Source organism: Dermacentor variabilis, chromosome 9, assembly GCF_050947875.1.
Source record: "Dermacentor variabilis isolate Ectoservices chromosome 9, ASM5094787v1, whole genome shotgun sequence".
Classification (NCBI taxonomy): Eukaryota; Metazoa; Arthropoda; class Arachnida; order Ixodida; family Ixodidae; genus Dermacentor; species Dermacentor variabilis.
In genome coordinates, this window is record NC_134576.1 from 116,836,775 (window position 1) to 116,851,254 (window position 14,480).

A 14,480-nucleotide genomic window follows, 5' to 3' on the forward strand; every position below is an offset into this window, starting at 1 on the left:
TTTTCACGGAAAATTTAACCCGCGTAATGATCGCACCCCTGAATTTGCGTCAATTTTTTCTGACAGAAAAGTGCGATTATTATGCGAGTAAATACGGTACTTTTTGGCCAATTTTTGCATAAGTGTGCAGCAACCCGTTGGCAGCCTTTTTTTTTGTATACTTGTGGAATAAGGACACTCCATCTTCTGGCAAATCCCTTCTTTCAGATTCCCGACAACCGTATTTACTCGCATAATGATCTCACTTTTTTGTCAAAAAAAGGGGTGCAACCATTACGCGGGTTAAACTTCCCGCAAGAAGAAACAAAAATTTTTTTCATCCCGCGTTTGCTGCGGGATGACAACACGTCAACAAATAGGCGGCTGCTGCTGTATGTAGTGCGGGACACCAAAACAAGAATGGCGGCCGGCGGAGCAAGCCGAACACTGCGAACGCTATTTTTTTCTTCTGGTGAGTACATTACGTGCATTGAAACAGTTTCTTCTGTATCAGTAATGAATAATATCATTAATATCGACAAGTTTGCGGCAATAACGCAGCCATGTCCACTTTGAGAGGGCAGAAACAGATGGGCGCGCTTAGCTGCCAGTGACAAAGAAACACATGGCGGGCATGCTGCGGAAACTGTGGCATTTGTCTTCACTACCATCCTAACACGGCATGTTTCTGCTAAGGGTGGGCGAATACCTTAGCTGTGTTACAAGCGTCTGCGTATGGACAGAATACACTTCTAAGGTATCAGTGTTATCGTGGCTACTATTGTTGCCGCTCGTGATTTGTTGCGTGTTCACGAGTGCAGACGAGAATCAAAAGGCGCCTTTTTTGTTGTTGTTGTTGACCACAACTATTATAAAGCCTACACATAATAAAGGCAAGTTTAGTTGTGGCTTTTTTTTGTCATGGAAGTGCGGAAAAGTGATGAAAGGAATGAAATGAGGCTTCTGCTTAAGAATGTTTGGTGCGTGCAGACCACTTGCTTTGTCTTGAAGAGTCGTTCGCGTAGCATTCGACGGATGGTAAGCGCAATCATTATTAGCTAGACTTGGCACACGACAAATTGCTGCGGCAAGTTCGGGGTGCGATCATTACACGGGAAATATAAAAAATTGAATTTTGATGCCAAAATTCAGGGATGCGATCATAATGCGAGTGCGATCATTATGTGAGTAAATACGGTATTAGGCAGTCTCCCCATAGTCCAAATTATCAGTGGTCAACTGCATGCGATTGTTTGAGTATATGGGAGTGAACATTCCTCTACAGGAATGGGAACACCTGCCTCCTTTTTTCTTTCCTTTCTCCCCCCCATTACCTTTCACCAGGTGTAGGGCAGTCAATTGCGCGCAAGCGTCGTTGAGCTCCCTGCCTTTCCCTTTTTCTCTGCCACAACAAGGGCACCATTTGACAAAAACATAAAAGGAAGAAAGACTAGCAAGATTTCTGTGCTCACCTGTGTCTGGAAGCGTTCCCTCTCCAGCTCGAAGTCTGCTGCTTGCCGCTCCAGTTCCTCCTCCATCTGGAGCGACCGTTTACTCTCCTCCTCCAAGCCTTCCACCATTTCGGACGACCGAGCCTTTTCGTCCTTTAAGCCCTGCAAAGAGATTTATATTTTAAAATAAACAGGCTTCATTAGGTGCTCCGACGTGCTGGAATAGTCCCCTTGGGGAAAAAAAAAAAGGAGAGCAACAGTACAAAGGACAATGGGAAAAGACACAGTGCTTTTTGCGTCTTCTTTCACTATCTTTCATAGTTCGCACTGTTCATTTGTTAAGTGAAGGGCAGATGAGGCCAGTGTTAGAGGTGGCACAGTAGTACTGAATGAATGAGGTTAATAAGACAAAAGGTATAAGTGTAATACAGCATAATAATATACAATAATTATAGGGTTTTACGTGCCAAAACCACTTTCTGATTATGAGTCACACCATAGTGGAGGACTCTGGAAATTTCGACCACCTGGGGTTTTTCAACGTGCACCTAAGTTTAAGTACACCGGTGTTTTCGCATTTCGCCCCCATCGTAATGCGGCCGCCGTGGCCGGGATTCGATCCTGCGACCTCGTGCTCAGCAGCCCAACACCATAGCTACTGAGCAACCACGGCGGGTTATAATGACATACAGGAGCAAGATATCAACAGCCCAGATTTCACTGTTATCGCCAATAACATGGCATGTTAAAATTAAGCGGTTTATTTTACCAGGTAACACATACAAACGTTCACCAGGTGGCTGCTCATTGTTATATGCGACATATTAATGACACCAGCATTGCTATAAGTGGGTTTGACAGTAATTTACGTAAGGAGTGGGTTACTGATAACAAGAAGCTGCAGGGACTTGGCAATAACAACAAAATGATGCAGCAAAGGATATTTCTGAGAGAAGAAAAAGATAATGATTAGGAAGACACTGTAACAAGTGGTAGTGTGTACATGTACTGGAAACTGAGAAGACTATGAGTGCTCAAAAATATGTGCTTACTTGAAGAAGTTGATCTCCCCGTTGCCGTTCCTGGATTAGCCGCACAATTAACCGCTTTCTTTCGGCCAGGAGGAGCAATACCATCTGCTTCTGTCGACTTCGCTCCATTTCAAGTGCTTCATTCGCCTGCGTAATGCATCCCATAGACCTTAGCAACAAATTTAGCAGAGGGACTTCGGTAAACATTGTCCAAGCTAGGGTAACATCAGAGTCTTTCTTTTCGTTTCTTAATACTTACAGGAAGCAGTCCGGCTACAGTTGTTGCACAAATAAAAACATTAAGCATTTCTAGCCAAATATGTCTCCACTAAAGTCAACCTATGTTTCTTTGTTGATTGAAACTATAACTCATGTATGCTGTAATGAATCATGCTCTTCAGGGCTAGGCCACCTTTCAGCCTAGCTTTAAAATAGTATGCTCTGGAGCTCTCAACCTCCTTTCAACTTCTCCCACTCATCCTCCTTTCACCTGTCGTCTTTCCCTACGCCTGCCCAGTCACATCTTCCTCCAAACTGGTGGCGTTATGCCCTTCAAGGAGACAGGTAATTTCAGGCCTACCTCCAGATCGTTTGTTTGTATTTACAAGCAACAAAGAAAATAACAATCTGTACAGTAAAACTCTGTTAATTTGAGTGTTGTTAATTAAGAAAATCGGATAATTCAGACTCATCCTCTGGTCCTGGCAGGCATATGCATTATTTAATGCAATGAAACTAATTAATTTGGGCATATTTGGCTGCACATTGGTTAAATCAGACAACCCTCGAAGCTCGGCGAGAGCCGCAAATGTGCAACACAAAAGAGCAAAAACGGCGTTTGCGTCCACCAAAACCAAGTGGTGGAGTTTGCATCACCATAGTCATCCGTGCTAATCGTATGTGAATGACAGCAACGCCAGAACGCATCGTGCCTATTTGTGCCTTTGAAGCCTTTCTTCCTGCGTTTACTGCCACGCTTAGCAACGCATTGACTGCATGCCTTTACGACTGCGTAGTGGCCATACATGATCACGTCGATAGCGGCCACAGTTTCGTCCTCGGCAGTTGCGGCAAACAGTAGTTTCGCTTTGGCTTGGTGCGCACATTGGCCGCATGCATTCAACACTGCATGGTTGCCATCCTTGATCACGTCGATAGTGACCGCGGTTTTGTCCGCAGCGGCTGCGGCAAACAGTAGTTTCATTTTTACTCAGTGCGAAGCTGTCAGGGATGAAGAGCACCGTCTGCATCACGATGGGTGGGGACCTGGCAACACTGGCAAAAAAATAATCGGATTGTGCGCGCGATAGTGAAAAGCGTCTCAAATGAAGACACATGCTGCGGTCGCGCGGTGAAGAAAGTCGCGAGGCCTTTGCTGCTGCGAGTGCTAATCAGTCATGAGATGTGAATCGCAGCTTCCGCACTGCTTTTGTGCAATATAGAAACATGATTTGCTGATTCATTCAGTAAATAAAAGCATGTTCACATAGTATGCATTTGCTTATTGTTTCCTTGATACCCTCGACAATACGTTTTCTTCAGTCCCATGAAATCCGAATTAACGAGGTTTTACTGTACTACTGCCATTGCTACTACTACTGCTACTACAATGACGACAATATCTCACCTGCTGGAGGTCCTTCTCAAGCCTCCGGCTCTGCTGCCTCTCGAGGTCCACCTCATGGCGAAGGTGCTCTCGTTCCTTTTCTAGCAGAAAGGTCACGTTGTCACCCTGGGCCGTGTCTTGCGCCCGCTTCCCTTTCTCCTCTTCCAGCTCCCGGCAGAGCTGCACAGTGAAGAGCACAAGGGACACCTGTTAGAGGATATACTAACAGGAACTTCTTATGTTCTTGCTTTAAATGAAGGTTCCAGGACCTCGAAACCCTAGAAAAGATCCTGGCAAGCCTCACAGCACCCTAAATAACTTACTATAACTGCTTTCCTACGGCCACTTTCAGTGTAGCTTCCCAGGTGGTGTATGTGTCCTGACGTCACAGAAAGTGGTCGCGCAGGAGCAAGACATTGCGATGTACAACACAGATAGCAGTGTTGCAGACAAACAAGCAGGTGCTAACATGTTGCGATGTCCTGCTCCCACGTGACCATCGTGACGTCACTACACATACACCTCCTAGAAAACAAAAACGGTTATTGAAACGCAGTTATAGTAATTTACTTAGGACTGCCAGTATTTTTTCCAGTCTTTCGAGGCCCAGGACTTTCATCTAAAGCACGAAAATTAAAAGTAGAAAACTTTATGTTAGTGCTCCGTTAACAAGTAGTGCCAGATGAGTTGCCATGTGAACAGCCAAATGATGGCCTGTCTGCAAACAACCGATCCTTCCATGCACACAACATGTCTGCTCCTGCTATAGGCAGTTCGAAACACCTACAGGAGCACCTCACTGCCACTTTAGACACCAAGGTCAAAACTTCCAGCATTCTCCACAGAATATGCTATGCAATGGAAGCGGGCAGGCCACACACAACCGATTGCATTGCCAACTAATGATATCGTGCTCACCTGTCTAATGGACCGTTGCTGAGAAGTGTGACACACAATGCGGCGAAGTTCCAGGAAAAATTGCAAAAGAAGGAAAAAATCTTTCACAAGTAAAAAGACTTGACAGAATATGACAAAATATGTTGACAAGGCGTCTTTTTTTTTTTTTTTGCACAACACAGAAACAAACACGTTAATAGTGAAAAAAAAAAAAAAAAGCTAGTACCAGCTAACCACTGTCAAAGAAAACAACAGGAACTTGCTATAAGGTCTCTTCAATTTGGCTGCACGTTCTGCGCTAATCCGGGCATTGCAGCAATTTTGTCCTCGATTTGAGAATGCACCGGGCACCATCCGCACTGCCCTCTTCGATTTGGCTCCACGCAAGGCAATTTCAGCAGGGGTTCACGGCTCTCCTGCACTCACTACATTGGAAGTGCACATGTCGTGCAAGCTCTCTGTAGCAGAAGACCAGCAGAAGATGAGCAGAAGACCAGCAGAAGACCAGAAGAGAGGCAAGCTCTCTGCAGCGCCAGTTGGTTCATGGTGCTCTCACAGTTACTCTAGCTGGCATAAGAATGTGACGTGCAAGTTTGATGCCCAAGTATAGATGTCGGGGCACGTTAGTAAAGATTTGCGATGTGTGAAATTGCTACAGATTGTATGAGGTTTTTCTCTCGGCATGCGACTTCCTACAGAAGAAACAGCTTACACAGCGACCATTCTGTTCGCATAACGCAGTACTGTTAGATAGCGATAATTGTGATTATTGCAATGACAAAAAGAAAGTATCCCCCCCCCTTTTGCTTTGTGTGCACTTGTCAAAAAGGCTTCACAGCCCCACAGCAGACAACAGGGCTTGTTTGTTGCTGCACTTTCCTCTTTGATTTACAAGAGCCACGAAGCAAGCAGGTGCAGCATTGCACTTGCACGACGTGAACTCATGTGGTATCATGCACGGCACTCTCGAGAACTGGTTCATAAAGTGCAGCCAATTCAAAGAGACCATGAATTTTTCAGAACAGCTGTATATGCTCGACCCCTCTGTCTAGGATATGTGATGTCACACCATTACATCTGCCCATTTTACTGAGTTAAAAACCATCACTGTCGCGGGGTGCCACGCTTGATTTATGCCATGCAAAAGTGAAACAACACTATTTCTGCAAGAGACTCGTCCCCCACTTTAGCAGCTACAGAAGTGCCCCATGCATCGCTCTCAACTACCAACCTTTGCACAGCGCTGTTCCAATGCTCGGAGCTCATCTCGGTTGCGCGCCTGGACCCGCCGGTGCAACGCGATGAGTTGTTCCAAGTGGTGCAGTTGAAGACCGTGTAGAGCTCGCACCGAGGTCATGTCGAATCGCCCATCGTAGGCATTGAGCACGTCCCGTTGCAGTGCTGCCCAGGGGTCGCTGCCCGATGCCCCGTTGGCGCCTGCCTTTCGCGGGTACAGTAGCTGCTTCACCTGCTCGGCCTGCATGTTGAGATTGGTGCAACAGTTCTTAACCATTTCCATACTGCAAGAAATGACGAAAGTTGTTCAAAATTTCCTGGAATGTGGGGTGAATGCAGACATGCTTCCAATGCATGCGTTTTTGCAACCCTTGATAAAGTGCATACAGAACGCCACTAACCTTGATAAGTGCCGCCATCTAGTGCAGAAAACAACAACTAGAAATGAGCAATGGATGGACTTGTCATCGGTTCACACTCCGAGGTATTCTTCCTCTTGATGACTATACTAGTAATCAGCTATATTAGTACAAATTCCCACGACAATACTTGTCATCAGTACAGAAGGAGTTAAAGGGACACTAAAGGTTACTATTAAGTCAACGTGGACTGTTGAAATACCATCCCAGAAACCTCGAAACGCTTGTTTCGTGCCAAGGAGAGACTTATTTGAAGAGAAAATGCGTTCTGAAGCGTCCGCGTACCTCTAGCGCAGTTCAAATCGCCCGCCCTCCGATCGAGGAGAACTGACATCATGGTCTCATAGTGACGTTGCGCCATCGGTGAGTAGAACGGCGTCCGCAGACGGCGCTACGGCTTTTCTGCGCAAAACGCGAACGCGCGGCCAGAAACAGAGCCAAGACAGAGCCGACTGCAGAGCGAAAGCGGGAGTATGGTGGCTAGCGGAAGGAGAAACGAATTACGTCCCACGGCACACGGAGAGTCCGTTTTCGTTAAACTATAGGCTGCAGCGAGCTCGCAGCGTGGTCGGCGTGGTCTATGAGAAGCGACGAGCCTTTTCGCACTCGCAACAGGGCATAAAAATGTGCGAATCGACGCAAAACTCGGCCTAGAAACGTGCTTCGCCACAGCCAGGGCTCAATACGACCCAAGCTGGCACGACCCAGATGTCGTTTCCCGCACCGCCACCAGGCGCCGCTACTATACCTCACACTCCAGCGCAAGACGCCCATAAGCTGGTACTTCATTCTATGACGCTAACTTCGACGCTCGTCGCAATGGACCCTGACACCGACAGATTGGCTCGCGATGGTGGGCTCAACTTCAGCGATTTGAGCACCGACGAGCGCGACCTGCTTCTGAGGGCTCGCACTGCCGGCGTCGTTGCGTACTACGACGGCGGCCTCGACACCGGCTCTCCGGAGCGGGAAAGCAACGAGGGCTTCCCACGACATCACATGGACGTGGCATTCTCGCTGCTTGTTCCAAATGAAAGTTTCGCGAGCAGAACCCTCACAGCACGACGCGATAACGAAACTACTGAAACTCCAAAGCGTGCGCGGCGCAGAGTCGAGCGAAAACGAAACCTTTCGAACACCCATATTACTGAAGGGTAACGTCAAAATGTTATTTTTTCCTAGAATCGAATAGACGTAGACAAGTAGCATTTTTTCCGGCTTATAATCGAATGAAATTATATTTTTAATACGAGTAGTTGAGTATTAGTAACACAAATTATGAGGAGACCTTTCGTCATCGGGCTAGTACCGGAATATCGCTGGGGGGTCTCAAATCGTGTCATGCATTTACCTCAATTTCTCGGTTACTAAAGCTCTGTTCGCGATTATATTGACGCCTTAGACGTTCTAGAACATTGCTCTACCACTTTAACTTGAGTTTCTGGTAACCTTTAGTGTCCCTTTAATGGAAGCTGAAACAATATTGTACGTACACCCAGATGGTGTTAGCAACCCCTCTGTCCATCTAACAGAGAAGGAACTAAGTGTTTCTTGGGAGATGATTGTACCGCGCATGTCACATGGCTGTTCAGTGAATGCATAAATGTGCACTTGCGGCAACAAAACTTTGCTGGTAGCAGTTACACCTTCTGCTTTGTCCTTCTACTGACATGTTAACCCTGCACAAGCATCAAAGATAATGAGCCAACATGCCCATATTTCCACCCTTCTTGAGTCTGTGCCGAGGTGAGAAAGCATTCTCTCCAAAAAGAACACAAGAAGTTAACCAGTCTAGCAGGGGGACCCAGTGTACAAAACTATGGTACAAATAGTGATGTAGGGAACTCAAACACTTGAAGCAACAAAGAATTCATAAGTTATACAGAGCTGAGCCAAGGGTGCAGAGATAATGCGCAGCACAAAAGGGTGAGTCTGGAAGAACCCCATTCAATTTATGCTGAGGCTGCAAACAGAGTGGCTAAGGTAAACATCAACAGTGTAAGGTAGCTTGTCGAAGCAATGAGTAAAGACAGTACGTGTGCCAGCAAGATAGCCACGAAGGCTAAATGTTAGTGGTAAAAGAAAACGTCTGTAAAAGAAAAGTGGGGTCACGACACTGAAGCAGCTCTTTAAAAATCTTGAAGCTGAGAAAATAGAGAGATTTAGTGTGAACACACATATATTAGTGTTAACCTTTTCAAGTGGATTTCAGGGGTACAGCTACAAACAGCACCAATGGTGGAGCCACCTTGTGCCAATGTGTTGAACTGAATTGGGGACTTTTTCGCATTGTGCACATGTATTTTTTTTTTTTCACATCCCTTTTTCTTCTGCAATCCTTCTGTGCAAAATCTGGGCAAAATCAATCTTGTCCTCTGCCATACATAAATTTTTCTGCAGAAATGTAAACTTAATGCTCTTTTGCTTTTCCCCCTTCAAGAAGACACCACGCAACAGAGGAATGTCCCAACACACTGTAGTTGCACGCATTGCCACAAGACGTCACCGCACGCATTTCTGTTTTAACCGACAGGCTGTTACTGCATTAAACCTATAACATCAATATGTGTGACTTTGTAAAGCTATTTTCTTTACCTACACTGGCTACATGAGTGTAGGTGGTATGGAAAGTCACCATTTTATTTAACTGGTGTACAAAAAGTGTAGCTCTACCAAGCTACAAGAAGCCAATTTTTATAGCAGTAGTGTAGCATGAAAGCTACACTTTCTACATTGCAGTTTCGATGATTGTAGGTAGCAGACGACAAACAAACAGGTTGGCATTGCAACCGTGTGGCGCTATTTTTGTCTGTGACTGTCGGTTCTGATACAGTCACAATAGTGAAGGTTTTCTGCAGGGATGGGTACTGAAGGGCAGGCGTGACCACGTGTTGCAGACGGTCACAGAGGAAGGTGAGCTAATTCTTCAAGAAGATAAAATTACCTTACTCGTGGATGCTGCGGGCTGTTTCAGACTCCACACTGTACTATATGCACAGAGAAGTTGCCTTCATGCACTGTGCATTTGCAATGTATTTATTGTATTCAGCTGCAGTTTGTCCAGATTTGTTGCTGAAAGGAAACTCATACATCGGCTTTTAGATTCAGGCAAAGGCATATAGCCAGCCATCAAGTGCGAGGTCAGGTGCTTTTCGTCTGCTTATGCAGAAGACAACACGCAGACTGTTCCGATTGGCTACAGCCCAGTGCACCACATGGTGTCATGACCTGTGCCCAAAACTACACTCGTCTGCACAAGCCTGTACGAAGTGTAGGTACAAAAAATATATAGCCCTAATGCTGTCTCCATAATGGATGGATAAGCAGATGTGCTACTAGAATAACCAATCTCTCAGATATCTGTTTGCTGCAAGCCTTCAAGAAGACACACACACACTTTGCACAGCTTGCTGGAATAATTAGTTACACAGGAAAAAAATATGTGGGGAAACTTGTGACTGCAAGGTCAAAACAAAACCTCTCAACCAGCCCGACAGACTACACCACAGAATAACACGACAACGAACAGCACAACACTCACCGTTCTTTCACTACTCTGCGATCGATTCCTGCTAACCTCGTAGTGTATGTATGCTACAGCCACGTCATACATCAGGCATCCTCAAGCCATTTGCATAGTCCTTAAGCCAAAATACCACTCAATACTTTTTTCCCTCAAGAATGAAGCTATGCATGTCAATCATACAGTGGCAACAGGTGAAACAGAAAATGACAATGGAATGTGAAGTGATCGGAGGAGAAGAACCTGTATTGGACCATAAATGCATGTTGAACACATCCCCACTGACGTTAGTAAGCAACAAGTGGATGCGGCCACGACGTACAACAGGCATGTTAAGCTGATAAGTGAATATTATATGAGGAATCTGGGCAAGCGTAATGGGTACGCAAGGTTAGAACAAGGCAAATATAACAGCAAAGTGTATGAAAAGGCCTTTATCCTACAGCAGCCTGGATTTGGTTTAGGATGACAATGGTGCTGAAAACACAAATAACACTTCATTTTTTTTTCCGTACACAATGCAAAACACTAAAAGAGTTGGCATAATCATGTAGTTTACAAAGATTTAGTGTAGGCATCAAAACTGCACTGACTGGCCTCATGTTCGTATTTGCAAAGTAAAAAACCTTAACATGACTAGAGAAAAAGCATGTGGCCAAGAAGAGACCCATTACTAGCGCTTGAAAGTGTGCCTGAGGGCAGTTCAAAATACGATCACACTGCTTACTAGGACAATCTGGTTATAAAAGCAAAGGAAAAGGATGTGCCATACAGTCATATAAACATAGCATGCCTAGTATGAGCTGATCAAAAGGATATATGCCAGCAATCTATGCGTGACTACTGTGTCACATGTTACGTACATGAAAGTATAGTATTGTGTGTAATCTACGTGTAACTGTTGTATCATATGTTACACATGTGAAAATAACAGTGTTGCTTGTCGGCATTTACTGTTTACAGGGACATACGTGGTTGACAAATTTCAATTACACCAGTAATACCAGTGTTGCACGGGCACTTTCAATCATGATCGAGCATAATTGGGATTAAATTTCTCGATTTTGATAGGCTCATTTGCCATGCTGTGGAAGGGAATGAATCACGATTGAGGAATTGAATCCCAATTGGGATCAATCACAATCGGAAGTGCCAGTGTGACTGAGTTATAAGAACAAGTCACTGACCTCAATTATTAGCTCTTGACGTTTGCATAAAAACAAAGGGGAGGTGCAGCAGAAACACTGAAAGCGATAACCGTCAGGATTTCTCATGCACTTCTTTGCTTGTAGCAGTTTCAACTGCCAATAATATGAAACAGAACTTACCTTCAGTACAGCGATCACAATTTCTCGAGCCTGAAGTTCGCCCTCAAGCACACTGAGTAGCTTGAGGAGGTCGGCTTTACATAGTTCCATCTTAGGGTGCCTCTGGAAAAAAAAAAAATGAAAAAGGTTATGTCCTGAATACACACGAAGAGGCATAATCAAAAGTCAATAAGTAGCCACAGACAGACATGCTGATAAACCAAACCGCCTAATGTAATCCCCTGGAAATAGAAAGAGAATCAGTAGGTTGGCAAAGCAATTCATACATCAAAACAACCTCGCATCTCTCAGTAAACAGAAATAATGAACACGGAGAGAGGACGTGGCCGCAAGCGCTGGCGAATGCTTACAGTGACAGCAGCTACTCTCGAGCGTTTGTAGCAACCAAGAAGCGAGATAGATAAAACAAGAGAATATTCGAAACAACGTCTGTCACAGGGCTTTACGTTTCGGTTCAACTCGCATCAAGGAGAGTCCATGCATATTCACCGCCACTGGACGAGACATTTCCCAACGGTGAGCGATTCGCTGGCGTACGAATACGCGCAGCTCACTTCCACACAGGACACACACACAGATGAATGCAACTCCGGTACCGCGACCGCCGCTCATAAAAGCGGAGGCGATATGCAATGCTGCGATAGGATGGATAGACGGAACTCCGACAGCGCGAGAGTGGAAGAGAAGGACTCGATAGGAAAAATAAAAATAGAGCGTTCCGGGTCGAGTCGTCGATACAGCGGGAAATCGAGAAGCAAAAAAAAAGAAGAAACTTACACAACAAGAGAATTCGGTCAACCGAAACACGCTCACTAAAAGAGCGTTCGCTCACGCACGCGCGGGTGCGATCATTTACGGGCAAAATCGTTGTTTGCCGCCGCGGCTTGCCGTGACACTATTTTACACGCGCCGAACGAAGCAAGCACCCCTCCCCCCCGAAAAAAACGCTGCCCCCGCGACCGAACGCGCGGTTCCAAACGGATTTTTGTTTTCTTGTTTTACGTCCATACGCACGCGCAGACACGGATACATCAACGTGCGACGGACTCCATTCCACTGCGCGTGCTGACTGAAGTGACAAGACTATGCAAGCGCGTTTCGGTTCGACCACGAGTAGATCCACCGAAACGAGGCGGCCAAGGCTACTGGCGTTGCCCGAAGGCTCACGATGCAAACCGCGCTGTCATGCGGGGTCGTCGAAAAACGTGGGCGCCGTTTCTAGCGCTTCGCGCCCCCCTCTTCATCCTTTCTTCATCCTTCTCTTCTGGGAGGCGCGAATTCTTATTCATAGCGAGGCAATACATACAAAGTCTCTGTACTGATGTAGCGCATGACACCGCAGCCTACTCACGCGACCGCGCGAAGCGGGAGCGTAGAGCGGAGAAGGAAGGATGCGCTCGGGATCGGAACGGATGATCCGGGGCGATCGGCGAACCGATTTACCTTGAGCGTGCTGCTGGACAGCTTGTCAAATCCCTCGTAGGAGCAGGCGGCCGAGCCGGGCTGGGACTTGAGCGCTCCGCGACCCGCCATGTCGTCGCGGACGGGGATACAAAGCGCCCTGGGCTTGTTATTTTTATTACTCGCCGACGCTGCCTGTGACGGCTGCTGTTTCCGCGGGTCCGGAGACGGCTAGCCGACCGACTGTGCCGGCCGATGGGGCACCACGGAATTGGCGACAGTCGCGGCCCAGGAGCGGCATCCAAGCGGGCCAGGTGATACGGATCAGCGAAGAGCTTCGCGTAACATCGCTCGCTTCGCTTGCTACGGATGGCTTTCACTCGGCGCCATCTTTTTTTGCTTGATGGCTGCTGTCCGCCGCCATAACGACGTCATGCGTCACGTGACACAAGATGGCGATTTCAGGGAAGGGGGTTCTTGTTTTGTTTTTCGTGGCTATTTTTTTCTTGCTTCACTCAGAGCGCACGAGCAGCTGTCACTCGCCTAAGTTTCTCACGTGATTAGAGTTTCGACAGCCGCGAGCAAGTACGCGTGTCTTGGCCCGCCATGCTTCTTGACATAGGGCTGCCTCTAGTTTTTCTTATACCTGAGAACCAGTGAAACAGTAAGCAGTGGATGCGCAGTTTCGGTTTCGTGTTTTAAATTAATTTTCTTATACCTATGAACAAACATAAGTGTTCGTCGCTATTTATCGAATGGATGAATTCAGAAAGAGCATGTGTGACAAGCTTTACGGATAGGCCATTCCTATCACGAAAGACTTTTCAAGTTCAGCCGCTTTCCTTGCAATGCTTCATAGCCTAGTGGCGAAGCCCACTTTATGCGCAAACAGTTTGAGTGCGTATTTTAGACAAAACCTGGGCCTTGTGACACAAGGTAGTGTACTAAAGTAGTTGTATATGTAGTTCTACACTGTTTGTAGGAGTTCAGGGATTATCTCAAACATAAATAGTGGTACGTGACACGTTATATATGGCCTTCGCATGAACGTCCGGCCGTCTACAACCGAAGAGATTGTGTAAGCGGCATGAAAGTTTGCTGGGGTTCCAAATTTCCGATCTTGCGACATGCCGGAACCTTGCTGCACTCTGTCTTATTCCTCACTTCGCATTTTTGGCACCTCTATTACTTTGGAAACTGCGACGTGATGAAATTCAAGGTAATTCTCTCGTTGACGTCACAAAGCCAAAAGGTGCGGGACTGCGGCTGGCTGGGGCACGTATAGCCGCGCACACACGTTCTCCACGTCAAAATGCACCCATTTATTAAAACAAAAACTGTTGATGCTTAGCTAACGTAGGCGACGCTTACTATGCAAAACAAAACAAAGTTTCATAAAACCTGCACTACAAGCAAACCGTATAGTGCGTATAGTTAATTTTTTGACACCAGGTGACGCGACAATCTGTGAAAAAAATAAAATAACGAAGTTATTTTTTATGCGGTTAATTATTATATTATTCGTTTATTGTGTTTTGAAAAGCATAGGGTACGTGAGGAGTGTCGCTGCAGTAATATACTTGTGAATAATAATTTCCGTATTTCTGAC

General features: G+C 46.1%; 1 protein-coding gene across 2 annotated transcripts in view; it reads right to left on the reverse strand.

Moving 5' to 3' along the window:
* The window catches only part of LOC142557339 (filamin-A-interacting protein 1-like), a 29,612-nt gene extending 16,325 nt beyond the window's left edge, over window positions 1-13,287 (reverse strand). For both annotated transcript variants that reach the window (XM_075669099.1, XM_075669098.1), the window contains exons 1-6: window positions 12,914-13,287; window positions 11,471-11,572; window positions 6,196-6,441; window positions 4,089-4,247; window positions 2,483-2,608; window positions 1,452-1,592 (exon numbers count right to left, since the gene is read on the reverse strand). In XM_075669099.1, the coding sequence (XP_075525214.1) occupies window positions 1,452-1,592; window positions 2,483-2,608; window positions 4,089-4,247; window positions 6,196-6,441; window positions 11,471-11,572; window positions 12,914-13,003 (864 nt within the window). In that variant the 5' untranslated portion in view covers window positions 13,004-13,287. The remainder of the gene's footprint in view (window positions 1-1,451; window positions 1,593-2,482; window positions 2,609-4,088; window positions 4,248-6,195; window positions 6,442-11,470; window positions 11,573-12,913) is intronic.
* Window positions 13,288-14,480: the final 1,193 nt, after the last annotated feature.